This window comes from Pogoniulus pusillus, chromosome 12, assembly GCF_015220805.1.
Source record: "Pogoniulus pusillus isolate bPogPus1 chromosome 12, bPogPus1.pri, whole genome shotgun sequence".
NCBI classification, from domain to species: domain Eukaryota; kingdom Metazoa; phylum Chordata; class Aves; order Piciformes; family Lybiidae; genus Pogoniulus; species Pogoniulus pusillus.
The window spans coordinates 22,417,485-22,437,683 of record NC_087275.1 but is presented as its reverse complement, the minus strand read 5'-3'; the positions used below and the strand labels follow the sequence as shown (position 1 = coordinate 22,437,683).

Here is a 20,199-nt window from a genome sequence, read left to right as displayed (position 1 = left end):
CAGGTTTTGAATAATTCCAAGTATGAAGACTCCAAAACCTGCCCAGATAAGCTGTTCTGGTGTTTGATCACCTCTAAAGTAAAAATATTTGTTTTCTTAGCTACTAGTGCATGGGGTTATTCTTCTCCTTGTGCAGATTTGGCATTTCCCATTGCTGAAAATCATGAGAACTCCCGTTGGCCCATTCCTCCTGCCTGTTGGTGCTCCTCTGAGTGGGCACACAGCTATCTGGCGTATCGCCTTGTCCTTCCAGTTATGTACCAGTGATGACTATTCTGGTAGTAGTGGTTTCAGTACCTATAGCTCAAATTTAGGAGCTGTTCATGTGGTGGATTACACTTTAAGAATGTTGTCTTTCAGCTAGTTGTAAGTCTGTCATGTTACAGTGTAGTTAGTGTGGCTCTTTAGAGGTCTAAGTCTTGGTCCATCTTAATATTCCATTCGATTAGCAGTTCTGTTACTGTTGCTTTTTTCCTTTAATTAGTAAGCTTGAATCATTTTAGATCAATTGCATAATGGATTAAAGCAAGAAGTGAGGCCAGCCACAAGGAATGATTGCCAGCTGCATGGCGTTTTCCCTGGTGCTTCGTTGCTAGTAGTGCAGGATGGCGCAGTGTGTGGAAGGCTGGGTTGTAGACTTTTATGTGCATTCCCTTAATGCTTCTGGTGGCTCCTAGGTCTGCCTTTTCAAAAGGCAGTGCAGCAGAACCACTGGGCTTTTAAGCCTTGACATTTCTGTGTGCCTCTTACCTATCTATTTCTTAGCTCAGTGTTGTTAAATCACCAAAAATGACAGATAAACTCCCTCCACTTTGCAGAGTAAAAGAAAAGGAAATGCATCTGTGAGGGCTGAGTAGTTTGGGTTATTGGTGTGATGCTGGTGTAGACAGAGGTTAGGAACCTCCAGCAGAAGTCATTGCTGGAACATGGTTGTTACATCTACCATGCACATTTTCAGACTCTTTCAAATGCAACTCTTTCATTAAATACAGGTTCTAACAATAAAAAGGATGATTTCATAGACTGCTCTGCTTCAAGGAAAGATGTATTTTGCCACGATAGTAATGAATTTTTCTAAGACTTAGTGATTATTCTACAACCTTCTGAAATTTTCTCCTCCTATACCACTTAGAAGCCCTGTATTTAGACATCCTGCACAGTAACAGAGCTCTGCATATAGCTTTTACTGTTGCACTGTGCTGTGTCGTCACTGAAATTTTCCCATCACAGTGAAATCTTTAGGCATGTTTTTTTGTAAGGGTTTTTTCATGGACAAAGTTACAAGTGCCAACACTTAAAAAACACATGATGGCAACAAAGTTCAGTGGCTTGGTTTTCCATTGAAGCCAGCAGCAATACTTCCAGTTTTGTCTCTACTTAAAAGGGTGGAGGTTCTTCTGTGAAACATCAGAGTATAGCTACCTTGGAGTGCCTGTGAAAAATGAACACATAGGGAGACAGAAGTGTGATGTTAGGTAGACAAGTTTGAGGCATTCTGTCAGCTCTCCTCAGAAGTAGGCAGCTTTATGTTCTTATATCCTGAAACTGTTTACACAGGAAAGCTAATTAATTGTAAACCCTCTCTGATGTTGGTTGCCCAAGGTATCAGTCTTAATACACATTACACATAGTTTATTCAATTGAAAGTGGAGAAGATTCCACTAGGCACAATTCAGCCAAAGCTTTTTGGAAGTAGTTAACTGTCCTTCAAGGGCAGGTTGAGTTTAGACATATATATGCTAGCAAGGAGCCTGTCAGGTAGTAGTTAGCTTTTCAAATCCAAATTCACTGCTCACAGGCTATCTCAAGTCCTTAGATTATCTAAGTAGTCTTTGGAGTGATTTGCCTTCTTTCTCAAAAGAATTTTACTTGAAATCCAAACATGCTAAGAAATGGAAATGAGCATTGAGAGCATGATAATTTCTATATCCATGTCTTGCAATTGTTGCCATTTGTGAAAAAGTTATGTAATGTGCCTTTAAAGTTCACATTGTTAGTGTTTTGGTTTTCATTGTGCTGTTTGTAAACTATGCTTACAGTTATTTTAGTTGAAAAGTTATCTGTATTGTTTTCTGGTGTCAGAATTCTTGTTTGAACCTTCACCACCTCGATGTACTTGACTCCAGAATAGTTTATTTGGGATTATATGGCACATATGGTGCTTTTTGAGCATTACCTTTTTTGATGTCAAAGGTGATACAAGCATGCTTATATCCTTCTTTCATTGCACTACATAAATCATTTAAATACAAAAAACCTTCATCTGTTACTGTGATTGGAAGTTATTAGTTTCTGATGTGCTGGAGTTTGATGGCTAATACCGATCATTGTGTAGTGGTCTGTAAGTATCAGTTACAAAGACAAATTTCCTAGAAGAGAAAAAAAAATCTGTAGGGAGCTTTTGCCACCTTTCAGAGTCTTAAAATGTTCCTTTTCAGGTGAAGTTCTTGCACATTACATTAAAAAAAAAAAGAGTTCAACAACTGTTTTATTTTAATTGGGACCATTTATGTGTTCTTTGTCAGAAATACAAAAACGGCTTCCTCTCCTGGTGTTAGGATGCAAATGCACATCAAAGAAATGGCTACAGACTTAAAAGTCTTTCTTGAAATTTAGCTGATCTACGTCTTCAAAATTTGCTTAGCAAAAATTTGCATGCAGAAATCTTCTTGGGAAAGTAACAGGCAGTGTATTCCTCTAGTCATGAGTTGCATTTTGATTGCTTTAGTACACTGTTTATCAAGCTCTCTATATAGGAGAAGTCTGCAGTTTGTCTTTAGCAGCAACACATTCTGTGAAGCATCTTTATCAGCTTTTAGTACAAGTCTCTTATTCCTAGGGATACTTAATTTCTAAAGTAGAAGAGGATAGTAACGGTAGTTTTCTGTCTTTAAAAGCTTTATTGTGAGAGTCTCAGCAAATACCACCCGGGCTGCACGCAGTGCAGGGCTGCACCTCTGGCGCTGGGAGCTGGGGAGCTGTGTGCCGGCAGCAGGCTGTGACAAGTCACTTTTCACAGTGCAGCTTTGCCCAGCGCTGTCTATTGGGGTCCTCACTGCACCTTGCCTGAGGGCAGGCAGCGCAAATCTACCTGCCAAGGCTATGAATTGGCACACTCCGACTTGAACTTGTAAGTTTAGTGCACGAAGGATGAGGTTTAAGCATAGCCAGAACTTGTAGATTGATGCCATGATCTGCATGTCAGGCTTACTTTTTGCTTGGCCACTGCCACTGTGCTTTCTTTAGCTTACTGAGATGAAGTTCTGGTTTCAATTGCACATAAAGGTTTCTTGGTATTCAGGGACTGTAATTATGAAATACTGACCCTTTAAAAAGCACTTCCTAATGTGATAATTTGATCTCTTGTTTTTTTTTTGTTTTTTTTTTTAGTGTTTCACTTGAGTTCATACAGTTTTTATTTTCTCCTAGGCTTACATAGTCATTTTTGAAGGGAAGTAAGCTAATGCTTTGCACCAAGTAGTTTGCAGACAGCTCAAGTGTTAGACTTGCCTTTTAACTTCCTTCTTTACTGAGTAGAGTTTGAAAGCTCTTCAGCTTGTCTACACCTTTCTAAACATTTCAGAATATTTAGAAGCTGGATAATGGAGATGAGCAGTATGAAAAGTGTGGAGGTGATGGTTTATTTAACAACTTGGTGGTCAAGAAATGCATCAGTCTAGGCTGGGACTACTACAAATTTTAAAGACAAGATCTCTCCTAGTCAAATTGTGTTTGCTTAAAAGCCTATGCATATGTCTTAAAATAATAAAGAGAAATTCTAAGACATATTGTGAGATTGGTAAAGTAATTAATTGCAGCATTTTTATGATAAGCCAAAAGTGTAAAGGCAGTCAGACAAATTCCCATGCATGAAAATTTCTGTTTTGCTCATTCTTACTGCTCCTGACCTGTTCTTGGGCCGGTCATCTGTTATGGGAGAGGTCCTATCAGATTTTCATACTACTAGCAATAATAACACTATATAATATATAAACATTGTTTCCTGCCATCTTGACATGGCTATCCCAGCTGTAGTGATTAGCCCTTGCTTTGTTTTAAAGCACGTAGAGTTTGTAGGTTCATGTGTATGCTCATGACAGCTGAGGAGCATGGCTCAGGCAAGAATATCCTTAGCATGGATACTGTCTGCATCATTGACATATGGGAAAAAAATCCATAGGGGAGAATACTGAAAGATACTTTATCAAAAGCCCTCCTTACTTGCAAATTAAGTCAACATTTAAACAGAGTGCAACAGAAGATGTTTGTATACTAATATATAAAATACTGTGAAATTCAACACAGCATGTTAACCTTTATTTTAACTTAGTGTAAGGTAATGCAAAACAAATACTTCCTGTAGTACTGATTACATTTGGATGCTATCTTGTAAGTGCATCTCAAGATACAAAAGTGAATTTGTGACCAAAAGAAATAATTATTTGGCTTTTTTTCCCTTGCATAAACCCTCAAAATTAAAAAAACCAACACCAAACCCAAACAAATACAACAAAAAACCCAAACACACACAAAAAAACCCAAAGGAATGAAAACCCAAGCACTAGTGATAGAATAAACTTCATGGACAAGAGGAGGAAGTTTTTTGTACTATTAGATTTTATATATTGGAGCCACATAGGATTGGGCCATTAATGTATTTATTAATATTTGCCAGTTGTTACATACATACCCTTAGTTCATTTGATGTGTTCTGAAAGACATTCTGGCTTCATCTCTAGATAACTATATTGTTTTATCTTCTGGTATATTCTAGTTGACTGGATAGGGCTGGGGGATAGGTTGGACTGGATGATCTTGGAGGTCTCTCCCAACCTGGTTGATTCTATGATACCATGATTCTTGCTGTCTGACAGTACCTGATACTCTCTGCTACCTCTCCTGCGGATATTGTCTAGGGTAAAAAAAGACATTTTGGCAGGTAAAAGCAGTTGGATATAACTTGGGGTTTTTTTATAGCTGGAACTCTAGATTAGTAATTTTTATTTTCCTCCTGATTGTTCTACAGTCGTTTTTTACTATGTGCTTACTTGAAAACCAGAATGTTTATTACTTGTTACATAGAAATTCTTCAGAAGGGAATTTGTTAAATAACCTTGTTTTCAAATGCAAACAGCTCTAAACCAGAAGTCTTACTTAAGAGAAGCCATTCTTTATAGCTTTTAAACCCTACCATTTTATTTGAGCATCAAAGACCTGAAAGTATTAGCAATTTAAAATTAAGAAATGCACCAGAGTTGGTTCATAACATTACTATAATTGACCTCTTACAGCATCGTGAACTGTAGTATAATGAAGTTCCCCATCTCACACAAGGGATTTTTTCAGGAAGCAACATGGTAGTACTAACCACCAAAAACTTGACTTCTTAATGTTACTAGAGTTTTGCTTGTACTTGAGATCAAAGGAACCATGAGAAATGTGGAGGTTTGGTGTTTCTTAAAATAAAAGCAGTTTTTAGAAAAGGTGTTCAAAAATAATGCATTACAATCAAATCGAACTGGGCAAAAATAAATGCTGGGAGATTGTCATTTTGCTCTATATTAACAAGTGTTTGTATCATAAAATCAAAACTCATACCAAATAGAAAACTCCATTTGATTCTTTTTTTGTTACATGTGAATAGTTTGTGCAGTCTATAGGGAGCAGACTTAGTAGATGTTTTGTTTTGCCAAAGACTAAAGTGAACATTTAAGTAGGGCAAGATCACTGCAGAGGCTGAAGAGTTTCTTTATATCCATCTTCCTCTGAGGGTGCTGAGGAAATATTTAACAGAGAACTGTTCTATTCATGCACTGAAATGAGTTTGTTTAGGAGGCTGAGATGGGGTCAGACAGGAGGTGCTGGCATAGGCATTGGTACTTGTGCGAGGAGCTTCCCTTGAAAGGCTAGACAATGTTCATTGAAAAGCTACAAGGAATTTAGAAATGCTGTAGCTGAGCTGTTGACTAATGTATGCAAATCTCATTAAGATGCTGCTCTGTAGAACAGTAGGGTAACAAATGTGCTCATCTTGTTAAAGTGCTGTTGGAGTACATGGGTGAAAGGGAATCGAGAAGGTGATTCAGGGATACATAAGTATGATTTGGTTGGTCTTCCCTCCCAATAAAACTGATTACAACAGTAAATTTTAAGGTGGTTTTAAAATAACTTAATTATAATTTTTGGTATACTGTCTAAATTTCCTTAAGCCTCTGAGCAAAATAACAGATAAAAGATTGTACTATTAAATTAATTAGCTTTCCTTGTATTCCTAGAGAAAATCCTCCATTGATGTCATTAAAAACAAAGCCTAAGTAATTTTGAGTGTAAGTGAAAACTGTGTGATTAAAAGAAGAAAATATGCTAGGAAGAATTACTCTGGGCTTATTATTAGACAAGACCATTGTTAATCTGTGCTGCTTTGTCTGGCTGTGTATCAGGTCTCCTTGAAAAAAGTTAGCAAAAGCTCTTTCCTGTAATCTTAGAAATTTAAGTATCTTTTACCTCTGAGCAATCCTTCTGAGAGTTAATGAAATGTTATCATAAGACTTGAGATTTAACACCCAGACTGTTTATTTCTACCGAAGAGAAACCACCTGAACTCTGGCTCTGCTTCAACCAGTGCAACTAATTAACATCCGTGAGGAGTGATGTTAATATTCAGTATATATCTCAGTTAAGAGGCTCCATCACTTGCCCTTTCTAGAGTCGACATGAGGTCATGTCTTAATGCAGTGTAGAGAAGTTCCTGAGTTTACTTTTTTTGCTTCTCAGAAATTAAAAGAAAAGAAGTCTTTAGCTTTTGTTGTTGCTTGTTGTTAGTTTTAGTAATTATTTATTAAAGCTTGTTCACAGCCTTGAATGAACAAAGCTCAAAACAAAACTTGTTTGATAATTATTTAGAGAAGTCTATACAAGAGTTCCTCAAACAATTCTGAAGAGCACAACTGAGTAACTGAGCAAATCCATGTCAGCTGAAAGTTGCTGTTGCCATGTTTATGATGATAGATGGAATGACTAATCTGAAAACTCTTAAGGCATTTCTGATTTTGAAAGCTTTACCAGTTTGGCTTAATTGAGGAAGGCAAATGAGAAATGCAGTCTCTATATTAATGCATATTAAAAGGAGCCAACATGCTTTTGTTACAGTTCTTTTTGCTTGATGTGCAAAGAGGAAGAGTAGAGAGTAATCCTTCAAGAAGAGAAAGTGACAGGAGACCAGGAGACATTAGCTGCCTATCAAGGGACTTTGTGAAGTGATAGAAATGCAGGATGGCAAAAAGAAGATGGTCTGGGTTAATCAGTCTGGAAAAGGATCTGTTTAACTGGTCAGCAGGAAATGAGCTTCATGAGAAGAAGTGAGGAAACCAAGGCAGGCTAAAGGGGGCAGGGATATCTTGTTGTTCAGTGAGCTCTGTGTTGAAGCATGGAGCAGAAATAAAAGGGCTTTTTTTTTCTGAAGGTGCTGCTCCTTGGCAATTAAACCTGCTTTGTGAAGTCAATAAGTGATACACTTGATTTGGAAACCGCAGAGGAGAGGCAAAGAGCCTAAATCTGTTTGAGTGGAAGTACTTTGTGGAGAGAGGAACTGGATTAACTTTGTGTCTTGTACTTAAAAACAAAACTGACAAAAGCAATTCGTGTTTTATTGGGAGGTTTCTTTGTAAGTAAAGGACATTTTTGGCTTGAAGGCAGAATTGTGCACTTGCTCTAAAGGCACATTATTTCTGGCAAGTCAACTTCACCATGGCAAAAGTGTAAAATAGAATTTGAAACAAGCTAAACCTTTCTTATAGTAGGTTGTGCTTTGTCTCAAAAGACAAATAGAGCAGTCTACAGATGGGAGGCAAAATTATCTGGAAGTAAAAAACTCAAAGGAAAGATTTCTAGTTTAGGGGGAAGACAAGCATAAAAAACAAACACCAGTGTTTGGTACCTTTCATTACAATGCTATCCTTACATAAGTCATTAATGCAATTCTGTTTGTCTTGTAGCCCAGGAACAAAGTGATTAGCAAATGAAATAGGGAAAAATGTAGAAGTCATTAAGAAAAGAAAAAAAAGGAACATTACTTCTTGCACAGCGTATAATTAACCTATGAAATTCACTGCCAGCCTTTATTATTGAGGTCAAAACCAGAACAGATTTTTAAAATTATTAGAAATATATTTGCATAATGAGAAAATCCACAATTGTATTGTAGAATTTTGTGCAGATTAAAAAAAAATGTCTCTGGGAGTATTGCCAGCTAGAACCTGGTTGAGAAAGGCTGGGGTACAGAATTGCGTGATAAATGGGTTGTATAATTATCTGGCATTACTTGTATTTGAGCATAATGTAATCTTCATTTCTTTATATTCTACTTTGAGAGCTCAACTCTCTCTTGCCTATAGAATCACCTTGGGGAGATGCTAACCTTTGAGAGCCCAAGTTAGGCGTTGTGAGTAACCATCTTCTTACTAAGGTGATGGGAGACAAACATTATTCTGTGCTTTTGTTGTAACTTGCAATACAAAAGCAATTGTGTCTGCTAGTTAAGTCACAAAGATGTATTGACCCTATTCATACAATCAGCCAGGTTGGGAGAGACCTCCAAGCTCAGACAGTCCAACCTAGCACCCAGCCCTGCCCAGTCAACTAGACCATGGCACTAAGTGCCTCATCCAGTCTTTTCTTGAACACCTCCAGGGACGGTGACTCCACCACCTCCCTGGACAGTACTGTGCATCTCAGTTCTTCAACTGATTATTTCTGCAAGCACATTTTAAACATGTTTTGGTCCTTCTCCTTTGTAAATTAATTAATTCTTACAGATTTGAGGTAGACTGCCTCATAATTCACAGTTCCTTATATTCAGGGTAAATGTGATTTTTGTTTGGGGAAGAGAAGGGTATTCATTTTGTTCTGCAGGATAACTGAAATCTCTGGAGCAGTACAACTTCATTCTCATGCAGCTAATCATTAAATGATAATTCACTTAGACTGATTCACAGCAAAAATAACTGATTAAGTAAGTGCAACTGCTTGTAACTTAATTCTGTTTTGGCCCGTGAAGGTCACTGAAAATGCAAATGTGTAGATAACTGGAAATTGTTTAGGAACTTTTCATTGTAATCAAAAATATCTCAATCCCCCAGCTGCAAACAAAAAGGACAAATGTTTTTAAAAGTACTGAAGCTGAGAGTTCTAGAAAACTCAGAAATTAAGTTTCAGAAACTACAGCAAGAATGAGAAAGAAGAAAGAGACAAAATACTAACACTTAATGACTGCACAGATCTATTAAAATAGTCAATACAGGCAAAAGAACTCAGTAAATATTTTTGTTCTGTGCTTGGGAAAAAGACAGCTAGAATGTTCACATCATAGCACACTTTCTGGTTTCATAATAATCAAGGAGAAATTTGGCATTTTAAGGCCAGAAGACAAAATAACATACATCCATGAGCTCTGAAAGAGCAGGCCAGAGAACTGATTATCAGTCATACGTTGGAAGGTTTTTTTGATACAATTCTTGGGAAACAGAAAAAGTTCCAGAGGTCTTTAGCTGCTTTCTGAGAAAGAGTCATAGTCTTTTCAGTCTGATTTTAGACTTGAGTTAAATAACACTTTTGAGGTGATTGATTTGATTAAATGTAGAGAATATTAAATAATGGTAAATGATTCTTTGTTCTCAGGAAATAAGTTTTATCATGTTAACTTTAATGCTCACCTAGATGAGAGTTTATATAATAAATAGAGTTAAAATTAATACAGATGTGTAGTGAAGTTGGCTTTAACCTTGAATGGTATCTTTTTTTAGTCAGCTAAGATGATGCAATCAATAGAGTACCTGTGAAGTGTATGACAACTACTTGATCAGTTTCATGTAACTGTTTCACTAATATTGCCTTGGGATCACATTTAGTATTGTTTTATTTTTTTATAGAGAAGTAGGGCTCTGATGGCTCTGGGTTGTCTGTACAGCAGAAAGTTGAGGGAAGAAGTTTTCTAGGTTGGTGAATGCATCATCTTGGGCTAAACAATCAGTCTCCAATTTCAGGAAATCCCTTGGTATCGTGAATTCATGTCAGGGTTTGCCAAATGCACAGAAAGAATGAGTGCTATATAATGAAGAGGACTGTTGTGCAGCTAACTGGGTCACACCTCTGCCTCTGGTTAACTGCAGTTTTGTGCATCCAGCAGGGAAGTTCTTCTATAAGGCTGAAGGCTGTAAACTGTTTTTTAACATGTGAATGTATTCTAGAAAGATGTAGAATTGGGGGGAAGGGTGTTTTAATGACTCTGGTGATTAGTCAAGAGATCGTTCAATTAGATGAAATCCAGGCACATGTTTTATCTGTAATGGTTGGTGTCACTCATAGCCATGGCAGTTTGAGTTTAGTCCTCTTGATTAAGCAGTTGCACGAGTTGTTGATTTTACCCACTCAGAATGTCTGAGTGGACTGGAAGCTGGAGCTCTGGCTCAGGACAGCGTTACGTGGCACTGTGCACTCCTGTCCTTTGTGAGATTTAATGCTGCTTCTGCCTCCTCCTCCTGCTCTGGGAATCCAGGGTGTTGTGCATGCACGGTCTGTGAGAAGACTAGTTCCCTCTAGAAAGTCAGTTTAAGAATGAAGCCTGTCCTTCTTTCCAGTCCTCCATCATAGTGTGGCAGGTGACTGCTTGAGCATCCAGTTTCTTTTCAGGGCCGCAACTAGGCTTCAGGGCTTTTTTTTTCCTTTGGTATTGCCACGAGCATGAGATCCTCTCACAAAAAAACAGTTGTGAAACAGATGTCTGAGGCTTTCCTCATGGTTGCTGTGATCAGGAAGGGTCTTTCATGTTCCTTGCACTGGCCAGAATTCTGCGTTTACAGAGGTGGAGAAGCCAGCAATGGATATTCACTGACTGCTTCGTTCCAGATCTCAGTAGCAAATATTTTTCATACTTCAGAGGTGCTTTTAATAATTCCTGTTGCTGTGTTCTGCACACTATGGATTGCAGCATTATTCTTTAGTGGGTCTCTTGTATTGTCAATAGTAAATTATTCTCATTCATAATTTAAAACAAAATATGATCAAGTGAACTGGTCTGTTAAGGGCAATTTAAAATATTCTACCCATCTGTTTCCTGTGCCACTGCAAGCGTTTTTCTATCTCAGCTTTGCTTTTCTTTGGCCCCTTTTGTCCCTTGGCATTTCCACACAGGGTTGTTGTAACTGAATAGGAAGCTGTGGCATACGTGTGGTAGCATCAGCTTCAAGTGCTGGATTTATGAGAGGTCTCTGTTCCTGTGATCTTTTCCTCTCCACCGTCATCTTTCTTTCCTGTCTCCTTTGCTTCTTTCACACCTGCAGTTTCTCTAAGCACACAGGAATTTCTCCTTTCTCTGAAGTCCCCCCTCCATGAAGACCCCATGTGCCGTAGCTTTACTGAGCCTGTGACTACAGTAAAGTCATGCTAGTTATGAACAACATCCCTTTTTCTTCAGACTCAGTTTCTTATCCTCCCTGCCTCAGGAACTGAGAACTATTTAATCAATGCAATCTGTGTTTTGTCAGTGTCATCTTTGACTTTCAATACCATACCTTTGCTTTTAGTTTTATCTTTCAGCTTGCTAATGCAAAGATTATAGCTACTTCTAATACCTGCTGATCAGATTACAGTTTCACTTGGTATAAAGGTGGCCTGAATTTCAGATTCATGCAGCCATGGCTCATAGTAGTTCTTTGAGTGATAGTGGTTTTATATTGTTGCAGTTTTGCTTTGTTCTGTGTTTTTGGTGGTGGTGTGAATAGGGCCTTTGCAAGAACTACATCACACAGGAAGCAATGGTCAGTGATTTTGCCAAGTTGGATGATGCCTGAGCAAAGCTTCCATGCTGCTCTTTCAGTTCCTTTGAAGATGCAATCTATTCTGGCACTAGAGTCACGTAAGAGGGAGGAAGTAAGGGTGTGTATGGTGTTTTGACAGGCCTGCTTTGGAGACAGTTGTTAAATACGTCCCTGCCTGTATTGCTCTGATCTTCTGTCAGAGGAGAGTGTTTGAGTTAGAAAGCTGGCGTAAGTTCTGAACTGAGTGACTGACTTGTTTGTCATGGTGAGCACCAGTTTCTCAGGATGCTCGTCTTTGTTGCAGCGGGGGGGGGGGGGTTGTGAAATGTTTGCTTATTTCCTTGAAAATGTTTGTTATGACATTCGTCTGATCTGAGGCCCCAGGTCCCTCTTATTTGTAGTTTGCGGTAGCTTAATTTGAACAGGTGCTCTCCTGTGCCTGGATGCAGCTCTGTAATGTTTCTCAGTGCCAGTATCACAGTTTGTCTGGTTCAGGGACAAGCTCTATTGCTGGGAATGTCATCTAACTGAGGTCAGCTGTGTTTTCTGCTGATGGCTCTTGGTCCTAGAACAAGTTTTTTGTAACTGTTGACTTTTATAAAGATACATGACTAAATTATGCATTAGAAGCATCCTGTTCCCTGAGGTGTTGAGAGGTGATAACAACAGCTAGTGAATCAAGTGAGGTTGGAAGAAGTTGTTAATAGAGAGTAGTTGTAAGATTTTTGGAGTAGATAAGTAAATTTAAACAAAAATTGAAGGGATGGTTTTGTTAAAAAATACTGGTGCTAGTGCCTGGGAATTAAATGCAGAATAAGCTCAGAAAGCAGATTCTCTCTCTCTTTTTTTTTTTTTATTATAAGAAAAGTTAACACATGTAAAGTAGCTTTTCCCCATTGGAAATCTCCAGAGAAAGGCTGCAGAGACAACAAGCAAGGTTTTCACTCAAGTACACTTACAGGTGTTGACACAGCAACGTGTTCACCTTAAGTCGTTTTTGCTGTTGCTCAAACAAATTAAGCAAGAGTGTCTCCTTCTGGATTGAAAATGTGTGAACCAGAGAAGAGGGATAGGTGGTGGTTCAGCTCACAGTTAGTGTAGGTGTAGTTAGTTTTTGTGGTTCAGCAGTTATTTTGGCTGAGGCACTTGTCATTTTCAGACTGTGCTCTGCTACAGTACTGTGCACATCATTACTGGACTGTGTTATCTCCACTGATGTGAATTGATCATCCACCAGCCAGTGCCAACCTAACAAGGTTCCTCTCTATTTCCAGTTGAAAACTGCTTTCTCAGTTAAATGTGGTCAAATGAGTCATATTATATTTTAAATGGTTGTATTTTTAAGTAATAATTTGGATGTTGCAGATTTGGCAGGCAAAGTGGAAATTATTTTGAATGACATCAAATTATACACTGAGAATTCTTGATTAGCATATATGAGCTTTATTTACATCTTGAATTAGAGTTTCTCCTTTTACATCGTTATTTTGTAGAAGAGATTACAGCAATATGTATTTATTTTATTTATCAAGTATTGACAGAGGCAGCTCTTCTTTCCTTTTAGGAATCTGGGTAAAAATGGCTTATCTAACAGTAGTATTCTATTGGATAAATGCCCACCTCCACGACCACCGCCTCCACCATACCCTCCCTTGCCAAAGGACAAGCTGAATCCACCTACACCTAGTATTTATGTAAGTAAATCTAATGGTAGAAGCACATTGACTGGCTTTTGCAATTGTTTGGATATCTGAATTACATAACGTGATTAGTTTAAAGATGGACTGTTCATAGCTAAACTCTGTTCAGAACTAGTGTATATGCTGGAAAAATGAGACACAGTTTGACTCTTAAAGTACTTGTAAAGTAAGAGTCTTAGTAAAAAGGCAGGAAAAACAGCTTCAAAATCTGTTTAGTTTTTAAATTTTTAACGCTCCAAATATTGGCACAATATTTCAAATATGTATGTACATATTTTGCAAGTGGCAGTTTAGGTATAAATGAGCAAATACTTAAACTAAGCTTTCCTAACAGTCTGCTTCAAAATACAGGAAAGAAATAATGAAAGTTGAGGAGACAGCAAGAACAAAATGTCATTAGGAAAAGGCAAGTTTTAGGAGAATAGTAGTTTCTTTTATTCTGAAAAGAAAGTTTCATCATGACTTTATGAAAAGTATGAACTAATTTCCTTAGTAATGCAAGAATAAATTACAGTATGTCCATACAGCCAGTGTGAAAACCTCAAGTTAGCTTAAATTAGCTGAATTTAGCAACCATGTAGTTGGTTTGATAGTACACATGCAGTCCTCCTGAGAGCTAAAGTAAGTTGGAAGCGTGCAGGAAACAGTAGTGCTTCCAGCTGTTCTTCAGGTGTTGAATCTAAATTAATCTACCTTGGAAGTCTATCATAGCTAGTTTAAGTTACCAAGCTTCAGCATACTGTATATATATGCCAGTGTGAGTCCCAGTATTTGGGAACTCTATATTGTGTTGTGTTTACTGGAAGAGATGTCTTACCATTTTAAAAGATCTGCAACAGTTTAACAAAAAAATAATTAAATACATTTAAAAAAATGGGGAGACTGTAGCATAAAATTTGGGTCATAGGTGCACAAAAGACATAAGAAAATTAAATCAGCCTTTCTGCTTAAGGTGAGATACACAGTAAGAGTAGTCTTCTTATGTAGTCTGTTTCTTGTATTTTTTGACTTGGCTTGCTTCTTGGCTTTTTTGACTTCTGGGAAGAAAGACTTGTATACAATTTTGCTCTTCAGAGAGTTGTGTAGATTCAGGGAATATAGAAAGCTATTGCCAGATAAAGAAATAAACTGTAGGAAACTCAAGTTGTGAAAGCTGAAGCAACATGGGGAATAATTCATGCCAAGAAATAAATTGCTGTAACAAATTAATTTCAAGCTTTAAACAGGGCAAAGATTGTTTAATGTAGCTGTTCAAGCCCCACAGTACAGGGAAATGCATGGAGAAAATCCACGTCTTCTTTCTGCTGTTTCTCTTGTTTTGAATTATTATTCTTTCTTGTTTTACAAATAAGGAGTCTAAATTAACCTGACAAGTAATATTCCATTTCAATTTTACAGTTGGAAAATAAACGAGATGCTTTCTTCCCACCTTTACATCAATTTTGTACAAATCCGAACAACCCTGTTACTGTAATACGTGGCCTTGCTGGAGCGCTTAAATTAGGTGAGTTTATTTTAGATGTGTTTCTGTTACTTTGGGGGGGAAAAAAAGTAACCCAACCCTGTGTTTTTTAAAATGTCTCAGTTCTTCAAAGTGGGTATTTTATTTCTGTAATGCTATGTTGCTCCTGTATTCAAAGTAGTCAGGTATTCCCAGTAATCAGGGTGATTACTCAGCTCACTACTGTTTCTAATCTTCATCATCTCAAAACAAAACCAAAATCCAGCAGATTTTGTTGAGCGCAGAGCAAATGTGAATTGTGGATATAGAAGCTTCCAGATAAGCTGTTTTCCTGTGAAAACTCTGGCTACCCAGCTTTGTCCTTAGATTTGATGATCTGTAAGCTGTGTACAGCGTTTCGAACTCTGATTAGCAGTACTGTCATTGCTGATACAAAATACGCTGTGTGATGGAAGCGCATTCATAAAACTCTGGCCTGAAAATTACTTCATTGGTAATAGGTGTAAATACTGTTTGCAGATTTGTTTACTCAAGGCATGTAAAATATTTCTTGGAACGTGGTCTCTGTGGTAGCTGCCAAGTATTTCCAAAGCTTGTACTGTTGTGTGCAGAAAAGCTTTCACAGTATTAATTATGAGTGTTAATTATTAACCTATAGGTGAATTGTCTTAAGAAGGCAAAAGGGAAAAAATGCTTTAGTTTAAACCTTTAGATAGCTTAAAGTATTCATTTTCTTGAAAGCTTTTATTATATTTTAACATCTATTTATTAATTTTATTCATACGTATTAGATCTGGGACTCTTCTCTACTAAGACATTGGTAGAAGCAAATAATGAACATATAGTAGAAGTAAGGACACAGCTACTGCAGCCAGCAGATGAAAACTGGGACCCCACTGGAACAAAGAAAATCTGGCGTTGTGAAAGCAGTAGATCTCATACAACAATTGCTAAATATGCACAGTACCAGGCTTCCTCATTCCAGGAGTCTTTAAGGGTAAGTCCATTGTTACTATTTAAGTTACAGTTTACAAACTTTATACTAGCTCTGGAACCAGGTATTAATGGGTGTTGAAAACAAATGGAAACTATTAAGGAGAAGGAGACATTTCCATTAGCATGAAGAGCACAGGTAAAATTCACATAATCCATTCCAAATAGAGGATCAAATAGTATATGAATGCTCCTCCAAAATGCTTAATGTGGAAATTAATATAAAATTACTAGGTGTTATAGCCTTTAAAACCTTGTTAACTTAAGCTTTCATATAATAATGTCAAAATTTATATTCAGTGAAGAGGAAGAGGAAAAGCAGAGAGGAGACTGAGGGGTGACCTCATTCATGTTTATAAATACATAAAGGATGAGTGCCAAGAGGATGGAGCCAGGCTCTGCTCAGTGATTCCCAATGACAGTACAAGGGACAATGGCTGGAAGCTGAGGTGTAGGAATTTCCATGGAAACATGAGGAAGAATTTCTTCACTGTGAAGGTGACACTGGAACAGGTTGCCCAGAGGAGTTGTGCAGTCTCCATCTCTGGAGATAGTCAAGACCCACCTGGATGCGTTCCTGTGTGATCTGGTCTAGGTGATCCTACTCTGGCAGGAGGGTTGGACTGGATGATCTTTCAAGGTCCTTTCCAGCCCCTGACCTTCTGTGAATAAACTCGCTGTATTTTTTTAAACTTGTATCTCTTCCAATTTCACACACCTTTTAGAAATCAGACTTCTTTGTTCTCCATGCTTCACTGAATTAATTTGGAGTGAATTCTTGGAAGTTTGCACTCATACTTGTTTATTTCGAGTTCCAAGCATAGCAGTTCCTAGTTAGTTCAGAAGTTGTTAGACATATGTGACAGAGTGAAATGTTTGAAATCCTTTAGCTGTGGACTCTCCTCAGAGGCTTATGTTATCTGGTGCTGGAAAACGATCAGGCTAAGGTGGATCTAAGGCAAAAAAATACATACTTGGTCAGAAAATAAAGGAAACACTAATTAGGGAATTGACCATTGCAGTTTTCACTGTCATTACACAGTGGTTTCAGAAGAAAGGAAAGAAAAATTCTAAATTTAAACTTTGTGGGTTAGAGGAAAGGATTAGAAACACAAGCTGAAGAGAAGATAAGAGAAATTATTCATAATGTTTTGAAAAAGACTTGACACAGGATGAGGAAAAGGAACAGGAATATCACTGCTAAGTCAAGTGCACTGAAGTAATCAAAAGCTTGGGACATAAATGGAATGTTTCTTCTTCTGCACTGGTAGTAAATTTAAGTAGGCTGTTGACTGAAGTTTTCTGATGCCTCTTGGACCGTTGCACCACCATTGGATTCTTGTACATCATCCCCTAGCCTCTGGAGAACGTTATATATATACATGTTAAAGAGCATGTGTAACTGATCACATACCATCTTGCCAGCAGGAAAGCCTCAGCTTTGGATTTACACCAAGAACTGAACTGCAAAATTTTCTGATTTCCCCCCTCCCCTGTTAAAATTTTATGGTAAAAATACAGCATATAAAATAATTTTCAGAACAATGGTTTTCATTTTTCCCTTGAAAACCAGAAAGTCTGCATGTGTGCTTTGCCTAAAGCTGCTTTGACCTGTCCTTAGGTGACTTATCACAGCATTCAAATGAAAGCTTTGTCTCTTCGTTCTACAGACACAATGTTTTTGGCTTGCCCTCAGTGGTCTTTTTTCCTTCTTTTTTTTATTCCTCTAACAGCTATTATATTGCTTTTCTAACATGTCTTGCAGTATTTGATAAATCCATCATCACTAGGTTCCTTTTTGTTTCTCTGTCCTTCATTCATAGGATGAATAAGACTTTCCCAGGTACGCAGGGCACTTTGAGATTTAACAACAATCCCATTCAAAGCTAGAGAGCTTTGGGTAGCCTCCAGGCAGTTCTTTCCTCCTTTTTGTCTTATTCTTTTCCCTTCTATGTCCATACACTTGCCAAAAATGAAGACTTTCAAAACAGGATTTGGAGCACACTGTGCTAAAAAACTTCAAATTGCATCATTTAATATTGGTTAGATTTTTCCCCACTAGTCATTGCCCTAGCTACTGCAGTGCTAAAATAGCATATAGCTATGAAAAATTCAAAAGATTTTATACAATGGATTTTACAAAATTAATTTTCTAAATATTAGTCATCCTAATTTCATATTGGGATACTGACTTTGAAGGAAAGTGAATGTTCTAATCTGAAGTTAACAGTTCACCTGCACAAGGAATCAACTAACATACTCATTTGCAGCTGTAATGCGGGCTAACAGAAATGTATACATGGCCTGAGTTGCACTGAATTTGTGTTCACAAAGGATGTTTTGCAATGGCTGTTGACTAACAACTTCTTAAAAATCATTTTCCTACCAGTAATATTGACAGCCTACATACAGATATTTTAAAGATTGTACCACTGTCTTGAAACAAAATGACTTATCTCTGTGAACAGGTTATGACTTTATACAGAGAGATTTTTATTTATATGCATAAATATATTCAAAAACATTTCCATAATTGGATATTATAGGAGGAAAATGAGAAGAAGAGTCACCACAAGGACCACTCAGATAATGAATCGACATCTTCTGATAAGTAAGTGTGATATGGCTGTGATAATTCTGTAAATGGCTTTATGTGGGTTTTTTTTTATATATAGTTTTGTACATTCATGGTAATATTTTTTATGTTCACAGCTCTGGGAGGAGGAGAAGAGGACCTTTTAAAACAATCAAGTTTGGGACCAACATTGACCTGTCAGATGACAAAAAGTAAGTTGATTACAGCTCGTCCTGCTCACAGTGGTGTTCTGCAGTGGGATATTCCTTCTGGAAAACCAGTGCGTTCTTCTCAGACATCAGGCAGTCTGTTGATAAACCTGGTTCTACTTGCATACCCCTTTCCCACTGTGAAATTGTTACTTTTGGTCTTTAAAATGTTGTTATGAGACCTTCACACAGTAAAATCTCTTTTCAAGCTTTTCTTTCCAGAAATGAGCTTAAACATCTGTCAGAATGTACTCTTTCTAGTCCTACTTCTGATACATTCCCTATGCTTCATTCTGAGGCTTTAAATTGTTTGCTTACAACTTCAGTTATGATTGGCAATACCAAGTTTTCAGTCTTTGCCCAGCAATTTTGAGATTAAAGGTCTTTTTATTTACCTGGATTTTTGTTTCCTTTTGTTCCTACCGTCATACTTTCTGTTTCCACTTCTTCATAGCTCTTGCTTCTCTGAAATAAGTAGTAAAGACCATACCAATGCATGCCTATAGATGAACCACGATAATTGGGTATTCTTTAGCCTACATATCCGTGTCGAAGTAGAAGCAGTTAGAGCAGGAAAACATCAGGAAATGTTCCAAATACTCTGAAAGCATAGTTTTATTGTCTAGCAATATTTATTTCTGATCCAGTCTCTAGTCAGTCCATAGAAGATCTCCCGTATCTAGGCTGTCTGTTCTGCCAGCTGTGGTACAAACATTCTGATCTACTTCAATCTCTGGAGCAGAAAAAAATTACTTTGGTGTTTGAAACTGGGGAATAGGGCTCACTTAAGATACTGAGATCATCTGTGGTATGGTCACTGAAAGATCTAGATGTATATATATGTATGTGATTAGAGATTGATAGGAGAGATTAAATACCAGTGATTATTTTTCTCTAAAGAAAATTCCATCTGTAACTAAAAAATGTTGCTAACAAATTATCATTCTTAGCGAACCATTAGGAGAGAGACTGTAAGTTAATCTAAGCATAACTAACCTGAGGCTCACAGGGAGCTGAATTTTGATGCTTTGAATAGGTCTCGTAGGGCCCTAGGTAGATGTCAGATCTTCTATTGCAGTCCAGCTTTTGCTGCAGAACTATCTTTCTCCTCCTTATATTTGTTATTGTATTGAGAAATACTTCAAAATCGAAGAGAATAGCACAGATACCTGGTAGATGTTACAGAACTCCACACGTAGGTTCTAGGATTTTTGTGTTTGATTATCTGTCTTTTTCTTAATGCATTTATTAATTTCCAGAGCATGTGCATGTTGTTAACATTGTTCCTGGTCACAGCAGCTGTGTGCACAGGCTAGAATATCCTTAGACAGCCTTCCCAACATAGGTTGTAGCATCATCTCCTTTGGCTCTTTGAAAGCATGGAGCAGTTTTTGACTGACTGGCTTAGGGTGTGGGGAGAGCACAGCTCTGCTTTCACTCAGAAGAG

General features: G+C 37.6%; 1 protein-coding gene across 18 annotated transcripts in view; it reads left to right on the top strand.

Moving 5' to 3' along the window:
* The window catches only part of KDM6A (lysine demethylase 6A), a 161,198-nt gene that overhangs the window by 126,407 nt on the left and 14,592 nt on the right, over positions 1 to 20,199 (top strand). For all 18 annotated transcript variants that reach the window (XM_064151856.1, XM_064151860.1, XM_064151862.1 and 15 more), the window contains 5 exons: positions 13,378 to 13,507; positions 14,912 to 15,017; positions 15,767 to 15,972; positions 18,515 to 18,579; positions 18,681 to 18,755. In XM_064151856.1, the coding sequence (XP_064007926.1) occupies positions 13,378 to 13,507; positions 14,912 to 15,017; positions 15,767 to 15,972; positions 18,515 to 18,579; positions 18,681 to 18,755 (582 nt within the window). The remainder of the gene's footprint in view (positions 1 to 13,377; positions 13,508 to 14,911; positions 15,018 to 15,766; positions 15,973 to 18,514; positions 18,580 to 18,680; positions 18,756 to 20,199) is intronic.